Here is a 14,805-nt window from a genome sequence, read left to right as displayed (position 1 = left end):
CAGGTTATGAATCAGTCAATTAACAGTGAGATTCTATTGGTCAAATATTATGCTACCTCACAAACAACTGGATATGAATCAGTCAATTAACAGTGAGATTCAATAGGTCAAATATTACGCTACTTCACAGACAACTGGATATGAATCACTTAATATGTACACTGTTTGAATTACAGGGTATGACACTGCTGGACATAAAATAGATACATTAGATACTGAATGTGCTACCAATCAGAATCAAGTCAGGTAGAATTGGAACTAGTTGTTAGGACATGTGTAGCGTAACTCATGATGTTACTTGCATTAGATGCATATCACATGAATCTAGGCACTGATTGTTTCTGCCAGGCATATTACACTAAACATTGAGACTTTAACCTTTTTTTCATTTCGCTAATGAATCCTGAATTTATACAACATAGTCCAGTTGCGAATTGTCTTTATCACATTATGGCACGGCCTGAGGCCTAATAAACATCTGCATATCACAGAGTGTAAACCCCGACTTCCATGGTGTCAAGACAAAACAGAGATTATGAACAAATTCAAAACATAAACAATAAGTATTTGGCACGAGAGTGAGAATAAAAACACGGAATATTGCTACTTTATAAAACACAGTAAAAATACACTGAGATCTGAAGTGTGATATGAGAAAATAGCACTGGATATAAGTAGGATATAAACGTATATACCAGCACTAAACGAAACAATCACAGTCGGCATATTTATCACAAGTACATCAAGGTTCAAGTGACCTTTGTGAAAAAACAGACAAAGGTCATATGAAGGACACTTGAGGTCATGGTCACAGACTCATTTCAAAACAGTTCAAAGATGTGTCATGTAATATCTAAATCATGTTCCCTACATGGTAGTGTTTTTTTTGTTCAATCTGATCAAAAAGTTCTTTACAAAATACGTTTTTAATACTCGTTTAGGGACCTAAAAAACTGTAAGTGGTAATTGAAAATCTTATTATTATACATACTAAAAACCTCCATGCTGAACCTAAAAAATCTCCAAACGAGACCAGTTTAACGAACATTGTGTGTAGACAGCTGATTCAGGCCCTGTTGCACAAAATGATCTTAGCGCTAAGATGATCTTAACTCCCATACTTTAACATAGACTTATGAGTTGTAGGGCTACGATCCCTATGTGGAATGGGGCCCTGGACACATAATTCGTAAATAAAGAGGTAACAAAACCTTGAAGTAAGTATTCCAACACGTTTTTGTGTAAGAGTGAGTGAGTGAGTTGGGTTTAACAGTATTCCAGTTATATCACAGCGTGTCCGCTTAATTTGGGAGGAAAGCCCGAATTGATGCAGGTCTTAGATGTTTACCACTTCGGTGAAACCCGCGAACATGGGTATGGTGCTGACAAACCTAGAAATATAATTGGGACAAACCAAGATTGAACCCACAATCATAGGTTTCTGGCGTGCCCAAGGGACGCAACTCTGCACAACGAATCATGGTGCCTTATACGACTGGGCCAACAGTGCCCCAACATGAGTGTATGAAAAAGTACCAGGGCCCCGTTTCACAAAGCCATCTTAGTGCTTAGGTGATCGTAACTCCCATACTTTAGCACTGGTTTACGATAGTCGTAGCGCTAAGATCGCAGGGTCTAGGTCATTGTCCAAGGTCTATCATTGTTATTTTCTACGGACAGCATCAAACATGGAGGTTTACTACTACTCAATACTTTCCACATTTCTATTTTCAATATTTCTTTTGGGGGGCATTTATGGTGAGTGAGTTGGGGTTAACGCCGCTTTTAACAGTATTCCAGTCATATCACGGCGTGTCAGCTTGATGTGAGAGGAAAGCCCCAAGTGATGCAGGTCTCAGACGTTTACCACTTTGGTGAAACCCACGAGCACGGTTATGGTGCTGACAAACCTAGAAACATAATCGGGGCGAACCGGGATTCGAACCCACAATCATAGGTTTCTGGCGTGCCCAAGGGATGCAACTCTGCACAGCGAATTGAGGTGCCTTAGACAACTGGGCCACCCATGCCCCTGGCCATTTATGGTGGTATGAATGTAAACAACCATTAGCACACTACGAAAATCTGCATAGCAATATTCAATAGTGAAGTTAACAACAATACATAATAACTTCACAGACTGCATATTTAATTATCAACACAACTGTACACAACAATATGAAGTCAGTGACATCCTTCAATGCCCACCCTATTTTCACAGCCAATGAGGAAACAGCTGCTAGGCATGGCCTAATTATTTTTCATTTTTCAGGCTTATGGAAGCATAAAATCGAAAAATATTGACTTACAATAAGCCAATCACATGACATAAAATCACTTGCGAGTTTCTAATTACTTGATAAACATATTTTGATAATGCACGATACAAACCAACCTATCATAGTATTAATAATCAGCAAACTTTCTTGTAACAAATGTTATATTTGGGATAACATTTCCTTAGGAAAGTACAACTTGGTATACTTTTGGGGATTGAGATTACTAAGGAAGAGTTATCCCAAATATAAATTTTGTTACATTTGACCACTTTCTAAATAGCATTGTGTATCAACAGATTTTCACTTTATCAGTTCAGCAAAACCAGGTCAGAGAGAGCTACAAAACAAAACAGCTTCTGTATCCAGACACAAGTTCTGATCAATGTCACATGACCAATGTCACATGACTGTGTCACATGCTGGCATTTATCTAGGATTCCAAAGGAAGTACCCTTGGCAGGCAAATTTAGGAAAATGTGAATTTGGTTCAAATTTGGGATATTTCAAAGTTCATAAAAAATATTAAGTTTAGGGGTACTTTAACATTGCATTCAATGCTATAATCATAAACTACGCATCTTCCTCTATATTATCATGTTATTTGTCACTTTGACCAAGCCATCACATTAGTTATAACCAAGGCTAAAAGAAAATACTGGTCTTGGTTCTCAGGCACCGCCCGCATCATCATAAAGTTCATTGCATGTTTCGTTTTTGTTTCCATTTTCAACCAACAAATTAATCTTTAAATATTCCGCCTCTCAAACACAAGATCCCGGCAGCAAAATGCTAAAATACTTAAGAACAACATGATTTCGATGAAAATATTGTAAACAAAATTTGGCTACAAATTAGCTTGAACACTTCACCACCAAAAATAACACCACCCACCCTCACAGTATGTTCAAAAGCCATTGCCTGGGAACCAATTCTTTTATTATTTTTTTTAAGCCTATATTAACAGAAATAAGAAAATTTAAATTTCCATTTGGGAAGCTCTACTGACCTTTGCTGTGGTTTTGTGGACGAATATCAGCCTATGAGTGAGTGAGTGAGTTTGGTTTTACGCCGCTTTTAGCAATATTCCACCAATATCATGGCGGGGGACACCAGAAATGGGCTTCACACATTGCACCCATGTCGGGAATCGAACCCGGGTCTTCGGCGTGACGATATCAGCCTATGAGAAAGTCTAAGTAAAATTCTGTACATGATCGTTACAGGTCAATGACTACCACAGATGAAGGCTAGTGCTAAGCGGCACCGCTACGAAACGAGGCCCGCGGCGCCTGTAGAACCGTTTTGGGTAGAAGGAGTATTTCCTGCCGTCAGCCCAGTGGGTTTGTGAGAGAAATGGTGAATGTTTGCTGTAGCGAGGGGAGTAGATCTCAAACAAACTATCATACTCCAGGGGGGTGTAGAGATTGTATTTATCCCCCCAGGACTTCAGTGTTTCCTTACCAACAGGGGACGGGGCATACGTCAGGTTGTTCCGCCGTTCTCGCAGCCTCTCTCTGGCATCCTGGAGCCTCTGGCGTTCCTTCTTCAGGTATCTGAAAACACATACATTTACAGGGAATTAAACAGACGTTCTCAGAGGCTATCTGAAACACACATACACATCACAGGATCTTAAATGTTCTAAGGGTCCGTCTTTAACACATATACATTCAGAGGGACTTAAATAGACATTCTCAGGGGCCATATGAAATATTTTTTTATTTTAGGTTGTTTAAAAACACATATATAACAGTAATATGACTGGCGTCTGGGCCAGACAATCCAGTGATGGGTATTGTGAGTGAGTGAGTATGAGTTTACGCCGCTTTTAGCAATATTCCAGCAATATCACGGCGGGGGACACAAGAAATGGGATTCACACTTTGTACACATGTCGGGAATCGAACCCGGGTCTTCGGCGTGTTGAGCGAACGCTTTAACCACTAGGCTACCCGACCGCCCCTGGGTATTGTAAGCAACAATCCATGCAGTCAGGGTACCAAGCCTGACCACCCACTCCAATTAGTCGCCAGAGGTCATCTTAAACATATGTTCTTTCACAGGGACATAAATAGATGATTTCAAAGGCCATCTTATACACACGTTCTTTCACGGGGACTTAAATCGGCATTCTACCATGAATTTGGAAATTACTCGATTCTGATTGGATAATCAGAGGTTATTAAATCACAATAAACCCCCTCTGATTGAAACAGCTGGTTTGACGGTCGCATCACCGTGGAAGCTAATATTCATAAAAATAGTACTTTTTCAGTCTTGTCTTTAGGCATATGAAAATATCTACAAGTATAAGTTACTAAATTGAATTGGGAACAGAACGCACAGCACAGTTTGTGTATCTCCTAATTCTCAGGGGGCATCTGAACATTATGTTTACGTACTACATAAAATGTTATCAATTACACTCACTCAAATTGCTAAGGTAGAAGGCGACCTCTTAAACACAAGCGACAACAACAAACTCACTGTATTTTTAGGGACGCTTCTTGTTGTGCGAGGGAGTGCTCCTTTGTACGGTGATACATGATCTCATTCATGACCCCTGACCCCAAAGGTGTGTCACCTACAAGAAAATCATGTTAGGCCACAGTTCCAACGATATCTCAAAAAAGGCCGTATTCGACGTAATAAGCGCCCTGCTCTAATAAGCGCCCAAGGCGATATTTGCAAATATATTGGCACGTAAACTATCCCAATTAGCACCTCTTCCGATTGATCAATGTAAACATGACTTATTCATTCACGTATAATACGCACTACTGTCTTATATGCACCATTAATTATGGGCAATTAAATTCTGGAAAAAATATATCTGCCGTACATACTAGTATACATTTCAGGCTGGAAACCACAAATTTATCTTCCAACTCTGTTTTTCTTCACCAAAATAAAATTTTAATAAGAGCCCCCTATTTCTAATTTTGAGAGCACCCTGAGCGCTTATTACGTCAAATGCGGTAATCCTTAAATAATAGATGGGAAAGTTTTCCATGAGTCAAAAACAACATTTCAGATGATTTTCAGTTCAAGTCAATATGCAACGGCTCTGTTCATCAAAGTTTACCCAAACAATGAATCTCCATCGTAGCTAAAACAAGAGTATCACAGGTACAGAAGCTCACCCTTATTCAGAGATGTCACATTTGTTTTTTGCTTGTTGTTTAATGACACACTCAGCAATATTCCAGCTACCTGATGGCGGTCTATTAATAATCAAGTCCTGACCAGAGAGTCCTGTTATTGATAACATGAGCATCGATTCACGCAATTGGGATATGATGACATGTATCAACAAAGTCAGGGAGTCTGACCAACTGATCCTGTTAGTCGCCTCTTACGACAAGCATAGTTGCTTTTTACAGCAAGCATGGGTTGCTGAAGACCTATTCTACCCCAGATCTTCAAGGGTCTTTACAGCTAATGACACCATACCAGACACCAGACAAGACAAACATGAATGGTTTTACAGGTAATATTTTTTTTGTTTAATGCCGCACTCAGCAATATTCCAACTATATGACGTTAGTCTGTAAATAATCAAGTCTGGACCAGACAGTCCTGTGATTGATAACATGAGCATCGATCCACACAATTGGGATATGATGACATGCATCAACAAAGTCAGCGAGCCTGACTACACGATCCCGTTAGTCGCCTCGCATAATCACCTTTTATGGCAAGCATGGGTTGCTGAAGACCCATTTTACCCCGGATCTTCACGGGTCTTTACAGGTAATGACACCACGCCAAGAACCAGATAAAATGTATAAAGCCCCGTGATAAGACAGAAATTAATAACAAGTTATGGGTTAGGAATTATCACCATAAATCATAATATCAATATATCGTTATTGTTAAGCACTTTAAGTCAATAACTCGATTGTTAAATCAGTTTCAGATCAACAGTATCGATTTCAGCTAGGAATATCGATTGTATTTACTGTATCAATAAAATACATGCAATGCTGTTCAAATTTACACATGTGGAAGTTTCTTTTTCTTAAATTATTAGGGTACAGAAAAAACAAATCAGACACATCCCAAACTTTACTTTTTATTTGTTGCTATGGTTATAACATTCAAAGGAAACTTCAGTTCCATGGTTAAATTCAACTCTAAAATCCATCTAAAACGGTACACTGAAAACAATCGATATTTATCGCAATAGTTTCTTTCAATATCAATAGTTATCGTTATAGTTTCTTTCAATATCAATAGTTATCACAATAGTTTCTTTCAATATCAATAGTTATCACAATAGTTTCTTTCAATATCAAGTTATCGCAATAGTTTCTTTCAATATCAATAGTTATCGCAATAGTTTCTTTCAATATCAATAGTTATCGCAATAGTTTCTTTCAATATCAATAGTTATCGCAATAGTTTCTTTCAATATCAATAGTTATCGCAATAGTTTCTTTCAATGTCAATGGTTATCTCAACAGTGAGTTTCCAGACCAAAAGTCACCGCTATAAAATATGGTTGTTTTTAAAAAATACTGAATGAGCCAGCAAGATACTTGAACAGCAATATCACTTCTGGAACAACTACCAGGCAAGCCTTTTCACACTGAATCCTATACAGCCACGAAGCCACTAGAGGGACTTACTGAATCTCCTGGTGTTCTGTTTCCCATATAGTCTCTCCACCTCGTTATTCAGGACATAGTTTCTCTTGCCCAGACGATGCTGTGAAGAAATACACACATGTAATGACGAAATGAAAAGACAAGGGGACTCCAATGTTAATGAGCGAGAGAGTTGGGTTTAACGCCGCTTTCAATAGTATTCAGTTAAATCATGGCGTGTCAGCTTGATGTGGGAGGAAAACCTGAACTGATGCATGTCTCAGGCGTGAACCACTTTGGTGAAACCAACGAGCACGGGTATGGTGCTGATAAACCTAAAAACATAATCAGAGCGAACCAGGATCCAAACACACATTCATAGGTTTGCAACTCTGCACAACCAATTGCGACACCTTAGACGATTTGTGTAATGGTCAAATGGGCCTCCCCAATGCACCCCTGTTGCTGATGAAGAGTCTTGAAAGTAGCCAATTCTGGCATACCCCAATCTTATATTCACAATAAGAGACCATACCACTCAACAATGTTCACAGGGTCAAGGCTTTCTTGTCTGTATTCCAAAAACATTCTTTTGATTATTATATATAGAGCACTTTTGATTTATAACGGCTCAAATGTGCTTGGACCATGATTGATCTTATTTATAACAAAGGTCACTGGATCAGTGTGCACTTGAATTTCATTCTCAGCCACCTGGGGAGTATACATTCAAACCATGCTGCAAGTGGGGTGCTAGAGGGTTAACATCAGTCATAAGAAAGGATGCACACGGTAGGATACATCTAGAGATGCAGTGTGTGAGTGTGAGTGAGTTTGGTTTAACGCCGCTTTTAACAGTATTCCAGTTATATCACGGCGTGTCAGCTTAATGTGGGAGGAAAGCCTGAAGTGATGCAGGTCTCAGACGTTTACCACTTCGGTGAAACCCACGAGCACAGGTATGGTGCTGACAAACCTAGAAACATAATCGGGGCGAACCGGGATTCGAACCCACAATCATAGGTTTCTGGCGTGCCCAAGGGACGCAACTCTGCACAGCGCTTTGCAGTGCCTTAGACGACTGGGCCACCCGTGCCCCCAGCACCTTAGGACCATAATACACAATACACTGTACCAAGCTTGGGGAATCCAGCTGCACTACTTAAGGTTCTCGGATCCATCCTCCTTTATTCATGTTGGCATTAAGGTTTTCAGTAAGGCATTAGGGTCAGTTCATTTTCAATTGTGTTCAAATGTGTTATTTTCCTTGAAACGTTTGGTCAGGTGTTTATTCAAGGGAGATATTTTTTTTCTTTTCGCAGTGATTTGACACAAAAAGCTGTATGTAGGTCAATGACTTGGACCCAAGAAATGTAATAAGTCAGTGGCAAAAGTCAGCAAGTAAAGTCAACAAAAATGGCAGACGAACCACAAGAACAAATCAATGCAATACCATTCGTGATTGGATGAATATATACAATCTGGCCAATAAAACGTTGGGTTAAGAAAAGGGCTTGACTAAGTCACTATAGCTCCTGAAAGCGTTTCCCTATGATACAGAAGGACGAATACAAACACAAATTTTGAAGGATGTTCATTGTTTTGTTGTAAGATATTTTAATTGATAATCTAAGCATGAGTAATCCTCACTACTTACTTTTTAATTATGAAATTATGAAACATGTGATGACTTGCTTAGCATTTTTATCAGTCAAAAGTCAGACTACTTTAACAAACCATTGGTCAAATTGAAAATGTATCGGTCTATGACGTTGACCGAAGGCCATCTGAAACTCTGTTTAGTACATCAATTGACAGCGTTAGAAATTGGCCCATTTTAAAGGTTTTGCTATATGTTATCATTATAAGGACTAGTGGACAAAAACTGTTAGTTTCTAACCCTGATTGATCTAGCGTTTATATTCAAAGCAGGTGACTATTCATGGATTTACGGAATATTTCCTATATCTGGTAAAAATCTCCCCACCATGATGCGCTTTGTCCTCTGCTCCTCCACGCCATGGAGATGCTCGATGTGGCCCAGGATCGACGACTGCTCCATCATCTGCTGCTCCACCTTCTCGATCTGACCCTGGATCTTGTTGATCTTGTTCTGCTGTATCAGGACCTTGTCTACCGGGTCCATCATGGCTGCAATACAAACCGTTACCATGGTTACACAAAGTCCACGGTGGCTGTAACACTAACAATTTCCATGGTTACACGGTGACCATGGTGGCTGCAACACAAACCGTTACCATGGTTACACTGCGTCCATTGTGGCTACAACACAAATTGTTTCCATGGTTACACAGCATCCATGGTGGCTGCAACACAAACTGTTACGATGGTTACTCAGAGCCCTTGGTGGCTGCAGCACAAACAGTTACCATTATCAGAACTGAAGAGTACTTGATATACTTGTTCAAACCAGTAAGTGCCGTAAAGCTTGTTTGTAGAATTGACGAGTACCGGTATGACATGGCCGGATATTGTAAACATAAGTTTAACAGTGTTTTAAAGAACGTTTTTGACAATAAATAGGCATGGTATGGTTACAATTAATCATGAGGGCATATTGTAATGTTTGCTCGCTTATTTAAAACTTGCAATCCATCCGTATTTGACTAGTTGTTATCCGTGCAATACACCAACTAGGCTAAAATACTAAAAGATTTGGTTCTCAGGCAATGGCTTTTAAAAATATAATGCAGGCGGGCTGTGTGTTTTCTTCTTTTGTTTTCGGTTGATCGAACTAGTATGTAACCAAATAATCAGTTGTGTACAATCACTCTGGGAAAGGGCCTCCTTACAAAAAATATATTCCTTGATGAGTAAAATACTCAAATACAGTATCTGACTGCAGTTAGACTTGGAATATTTAAGGATTTTTTTGTTTTGTTTTTAAAATGGAAATAAAAACGAAAAGTGTGGCAAAGTTTATGATGATGTGGGCAGTGCCTGAAAACCAAAGCTACTATTTTTTTTAAGGCATCTGTGTGAAGCAGTGACAGTTACCATGGTTACACAGAGTCAATGATCAGTGTTTGAAATAATTTGTTTTGACAGATTGCCATCAGGATCCACAGATTTTAGAAGATGCAGGCCCTGACTAAACTCTTTAGGCCCTCATTTAAAACACTGCAGCTTATTTCGACAAATAAATTTACATGTAAATAAACTGCAGGCCAAAAGGAACCACAGAATGATGACCCGTCTCAAGATCTACCTGGCACAGGCTAACAGGCAGGCAATTATTTCGAACACTGTCCACAATGGCTGCAACAAAAACAGTTACCATGGTTACACAGGGTTAAACATTTGACATCTCATGTGCACATGTGGTAACGGTCCCGTGAAGATCCAGGGTAGAATAGGTCTTCAGCAACCCATGCTTGCCATAAAAAGCGACTATGCTTGTCGTAAGAGGCAACTAACAGGATCGGGTGGTCAGGCTCGCTGACTTGGTTGATGCATGTCATCGATCCCAATTGCATGGATCGATACTCATGATGTCAATCACTGGATTGTCTGATTGTGCGGTGATAAACAACAAACATGCGGTAACAAACGAGTTCTCCTCTGCAAGCTTCAGTATATTATATGGTTATCGGTATTGCCCAAATAACCTTTACAGAGTTTATGCGTACACTGAAGATAACTAAAGCTTTACCTTTATCCAAACATATACAAGTCAAAAGGAAAGTGAGCATCGTCAGAAAGAAATGCGAACATTAGCGACTTGTAGGGTAATCACTGAGCTATAGTGATTTCTTTTTCATTACTCAACATATCACGTGACTAACCACGGGTCCAGGTAGTACTATCGAACCCACCCGACACGAGTGCTGGAAATACCCGTCCCAGCCCTAACGTGTACTAATTTTCATGACCCTCCCCTAGGAACTGTCATACGCTTTGGTGGCCCTCTCCTCACTCCCTCTGACAGGTAAATCTAGGGGTGTCATGAAAAATGGAAATATCGATATATTGCTATTGGTAAGCACTTAAAGTTAACAAATCGATTGATAAATCAGTTTCCGATCAATAGTATCGATTCCAGTTAGGAATATCGATAGTTTCATTCCATCGATATCATTCCGTTTCACTATAGTGTCACTAACAAACACCCTAAATTATTTTATATTGTCATCAAGTACCTACAGGCAAACAAAACTTAAAAACAACCCAAATCCAGACAGAATAAAGTGTCTCTCCTCTAGGGCTTGGACGAGTCCAAATTTACTACTCGAGTACCCACCCCCCTATTACCCAACCCTACCCTGTACCGGCTGCAGGTCTCAAGAGATAGGAACAAAATGTCCCATTGGGACTCGTTTGACAGTAGTCCTGGCAAAATGTATTTAGATACACGTGTAAAATGATCTGGTCTTGCATACACTGAAGTTGACTGAAGCCTTATCTTCATTCAAACACAAAGTCAGAAGGAATACATGCATAGTCAGCATGGTCAGAAAGGGTGTGCGATATTACAGGTACACCGGTATATTAATTGTGGTGCAATTCTTCAGCAATACATATTGCGATACGTTTGTAAATGTAGCAATATATTGGGGTAAATATAGACAAGTATATTTATATGTTCCTAATCGATATGGAGATGGAAAATAGTATCTTTCTGATACAACTTGCCTCTGACAATCTTTTTATCAATTAGCATGTACACATCGCGACTATCAAGCTCCTCTCAGCGATAGCCCCTCAGGGGATCTCTCTATACTGAGAGTATAACGAAGGTGTCATGCGCTGGGAAGGAGCTTGATGGTATCTGACATGAATACAGGGTATAACTCTGATTAACTCATGAGAAGGTAAATTGGCAATATATTGCAATACGTATCACAATACAGGTTAAAGTATGGCAATATACTGCAAAACAAAATCCAGGTGAATACACAGGCCTAATAGTCAGAAAGAAATGTGTAATTAGTGAATTATACTAGTTATAGTATGTGTAACCATAGTGTTATTGATAATTTTTATCATTAAACAATATATCACGTGACAAACCATGGGTCCGGGAATTCCTGTGGGTACCCGGTAGGGATGGGACGGGTAACTCGGGTCGGTAGAGAAGGACCCGAGTACCCATAGAACTACCCGGACTCGTGGTTGGTCATGTGATATATTGTTTAATGACAAAAATGATCTTGAATATATATGGTTACACTACAAGTCACTAATGTTTGCATTTCTTTCTGACTATGCACCCAGACTTTAATATGTTTGAATAAAGATAAAACTTCGGTCAACTTCAGCGTATGCATGACCAGATCGTTTTAAACGTGTATCCAAATACATTTTGTCCAGGGCTACAGTCAAAATATTCCCAATCGGACATTTTGTACCTATCTCTTGAGACCTACAGTGGGTACCCGGGTAGGGTAGGGTAATAGGTGGATGGGTACCCGGGTAGTAAATTTGGACTCGTCCCAGCCCTAGTACCCGGGTCCTACTCAGCAACCCCCCAACTGAGAGCCTGAGTTACCCATCACTGCCCTTCTCTCCTCTCACACTGTATAGTATTTGGAAAATAACCTGTATAAACAATTGATATATTGTGGCCTAGAATCTAATAATGAATTATTATTTTTTCCGATATTCAAAGCAACAGATAAGCAGCATATTTGCATAAAATACCCGCAACCCCCTCCAAATATTCAAAACCCAATTACTTTCAATTAACTTGCGTACAGAAACTCATGAATTAAACATTAAATGAAAAACTAAAATGTATAAAAACAGTATGCGTAATACCCAATGAGGCTTTTTCAGCAAGCTTACAAAGGAGCTTATTTCTGAAACACATTTACAAGATAATTTAATTTCCAAGTCAAGCCTATATATTTAGAACAGTTATAAATATACATCTAAAACATTATTCCATTCTTTTGAAATCTTAAAATGTTCACACTTATTGGGAAAAACCCAATAGAGTGCTGAAAAGAGGAGTGAAAAATTATTGGTTATCCAATGAAAAATATAATAACCCTCTTAACATGATTAAAATAGAAAACCTACCTTAAAAACTCAATTGCTCAAAAAGTTATCTGGAGCTCGATCTGGATATTTATTGGCAATTTATTAATGAATTTTACAACTGCAATATTTCGAGCAGCCCTGTCTTTTATCAGATACATGAATTTGTTTTGTTTACGGATCTTCTCAAGTATCCTAACTGACTACTTTATATTAAAACCGTTTTTGACTATTATTTTGGTGGAAAACACAGAGTTAAAAGATAAATTTTGTGGTTTATGCTGACAGCCTGAAATGTTTATATGCGACAGATATATTTTTCCAGAATTTAATTGCCCATAATTAAGGGTGCATATATATAAAATACGAGTGCATATTATACGCGAATAAATAAGTCTTGTGTACATTGATCAATCGGAAGGGGTGCTAAATGTGATTGTTCACTAGCGAATTTATAAGCAAATATCGCCGTGGGCGCTTATTAGAGCGGGTCGAATACGGTAGTTCGTTTTGAGTACAAACTCACAACTCCACTGGACACAAAGCAGACAAGTTACTTAACTTAATACATTGTTAGTGAACATTCCTAAAACCTTATCTCATGAAACAAACAGGCGTCCAACTGTCTCAGAAAGACGCACCAATGACTGACAAATAAAGCACTTCCGCACTGGTCAAATTTCAATACCTTTGATGTCTGAACACGCACCTGCTTGATCGAGTTGAAACTGTATCACTGGGTTGTGTCTTTCTTCTGGATTAATTTTTCCTCATCATTGGATTAAAAGGAATGTCGTAACTATTTACAGCTGAAACAATCAACCAAATCTCCAACTACATGGTTTGTGTAGAGGCTAATCCATCATATCAAGTGGTTACCGTGAAACTATTGAGGACGCCATTTTCGGTCGTCGCTATTTTACATACTTTTCGAGACCAAGGAAGCGTACCGCTTTTATCGAGTGGTATAGCTCTTCGTATCGCGCGTACAACTCAGTTTGACTGTTATTCTATGTGCGTTCGGCTGATACATGTGCGCTGTTATCGCTCTGTCGCCTGGCAAACAAGAAATGTTATAATACGGACGGATGCGGTGAATTCGTAGACACCGCCACCTCCAAGACAAACCGGGAGTGGAGTTAGATATTGGAATTAAATGATGATAAGTAATCTTAGCATTATTATTATTATCACTGATCGCCATACCGGTCTCGTTTATGTTTCTGAGTGTTTCGTTTGCATATGTTGTTGTTTTTTTTAATTTCAAAAGTGTTTAATAAAAGATATGGTAAGGCCTCTTTGTAAATAAATTAATAACCCCGTAAGTGATGAATAGGGGATTACCGTACTTTTGTTATGAAAGCATTAGCAGTATCCTTTGAGCATTAGCAGTATCCTTTGTAAATAGGTACATACATGTATATCCAAGCAGAGAGGGACAAGATGATAGCAATAATATTATTGTCATTTAAAACTTACTATTTGAAATACATTTGCCACATAATAATTCAATATCTATATGTAATAAATCAATAGATGAGTATATTTCCCTACCATATGTCTTTTGTCTACGAGTTCCCTGAATTTTGTCTTCGATTTTGGAGTGTCTAGGAATTCTCCTTGTTCCCATTTAGTGTGGTGAGGAATATCTATGTGAGAATTTTAATGTGTATAGAGGCTAGAAGTATGTATATTGTTTCGCAATTTTATGTCAAGTTTCATATTTAGGACGTGTTTGTTATTTCATTCTTATTTAAGAAAGTACAATGTTTCCCAATAGCATTAACAACCACTAAAATAAAATAATTTTATTTTCATCTTACACATTTTCACCCTGCTTCATAGAAAAAAAACCATTCTAATAGGAGGGTCCGACTTTCTTTCCCAACGCAATATTTTCACCACATCCAACACGTCCTTTAATCATTATTTTGTGT

At 38.7% G+C, this 14,805-nt stretch overlaps 1 protein-coding gene across 1 annotated transcript in view; it reads right to left on the bottom strand.

Annotated features, from left to right (window-relative positions):
* The window catches only part of LOC139447702 (uncharacterized), a 55,639-nt gene extending 41,871 nt beyond the window's left edge, over nucleotides 1–13,768 (bottom strand). Inside the window, exons 1-5 of the mRNA XM_071229149.1 lie at nucleotides 13,578–13,768; nucleotides 8,856–9,019; nucleotides 6,911–6,989; nucleotides 4,767–4,863; nucleotides 3,741–3,832 (exon numbers count right to left, since the gene is read on the bottom strand). Of these exons, the coding sequence (XP_071085250.1) occupies nucleotides 3,741–3,832; nucleotides 4,767–4,863; nucleotides 6,911–6,989; nucleotides 8,856–9,017 (430 nt within the window). The 5' untranslated portion in view covers nucleotides 9,018–9,019; nucleotides 13,578–13,768. The remainder of the gene's footprint in view (nucleotides 1–3,740; nucleotides 3,833–4,766; nucleotides 4,864–6,910; nucleotides 6,990–8,855; nucleotides 9,020–13,577) is intronic.
* Between the last annotated feature and the right edge of the window lie 1,037 nt (nucleotides 13,769–14,805).

The sequence above is a fragment of the Haliotis cracherodii genome, unplaced genomic scaffold (genome assembly GCF_022045235.1).
Source record: "Haliotis cracherodii isolate W230 unplaced genomic scaffold, xgHalCrac1.p SCAF_7, whole genome shotgun sequence".
Lineage (NCBI taxonomy): Eukaryota > Metazoa > Mollusca > Gastropoda > Lepetellida > Haliotidae > Haliotis > Haliotis cracherodii.
Note: the sequence above shows the minus strand (reverse complement) of the source record. Positions and strands in the feature narration are given on the sequence as shown.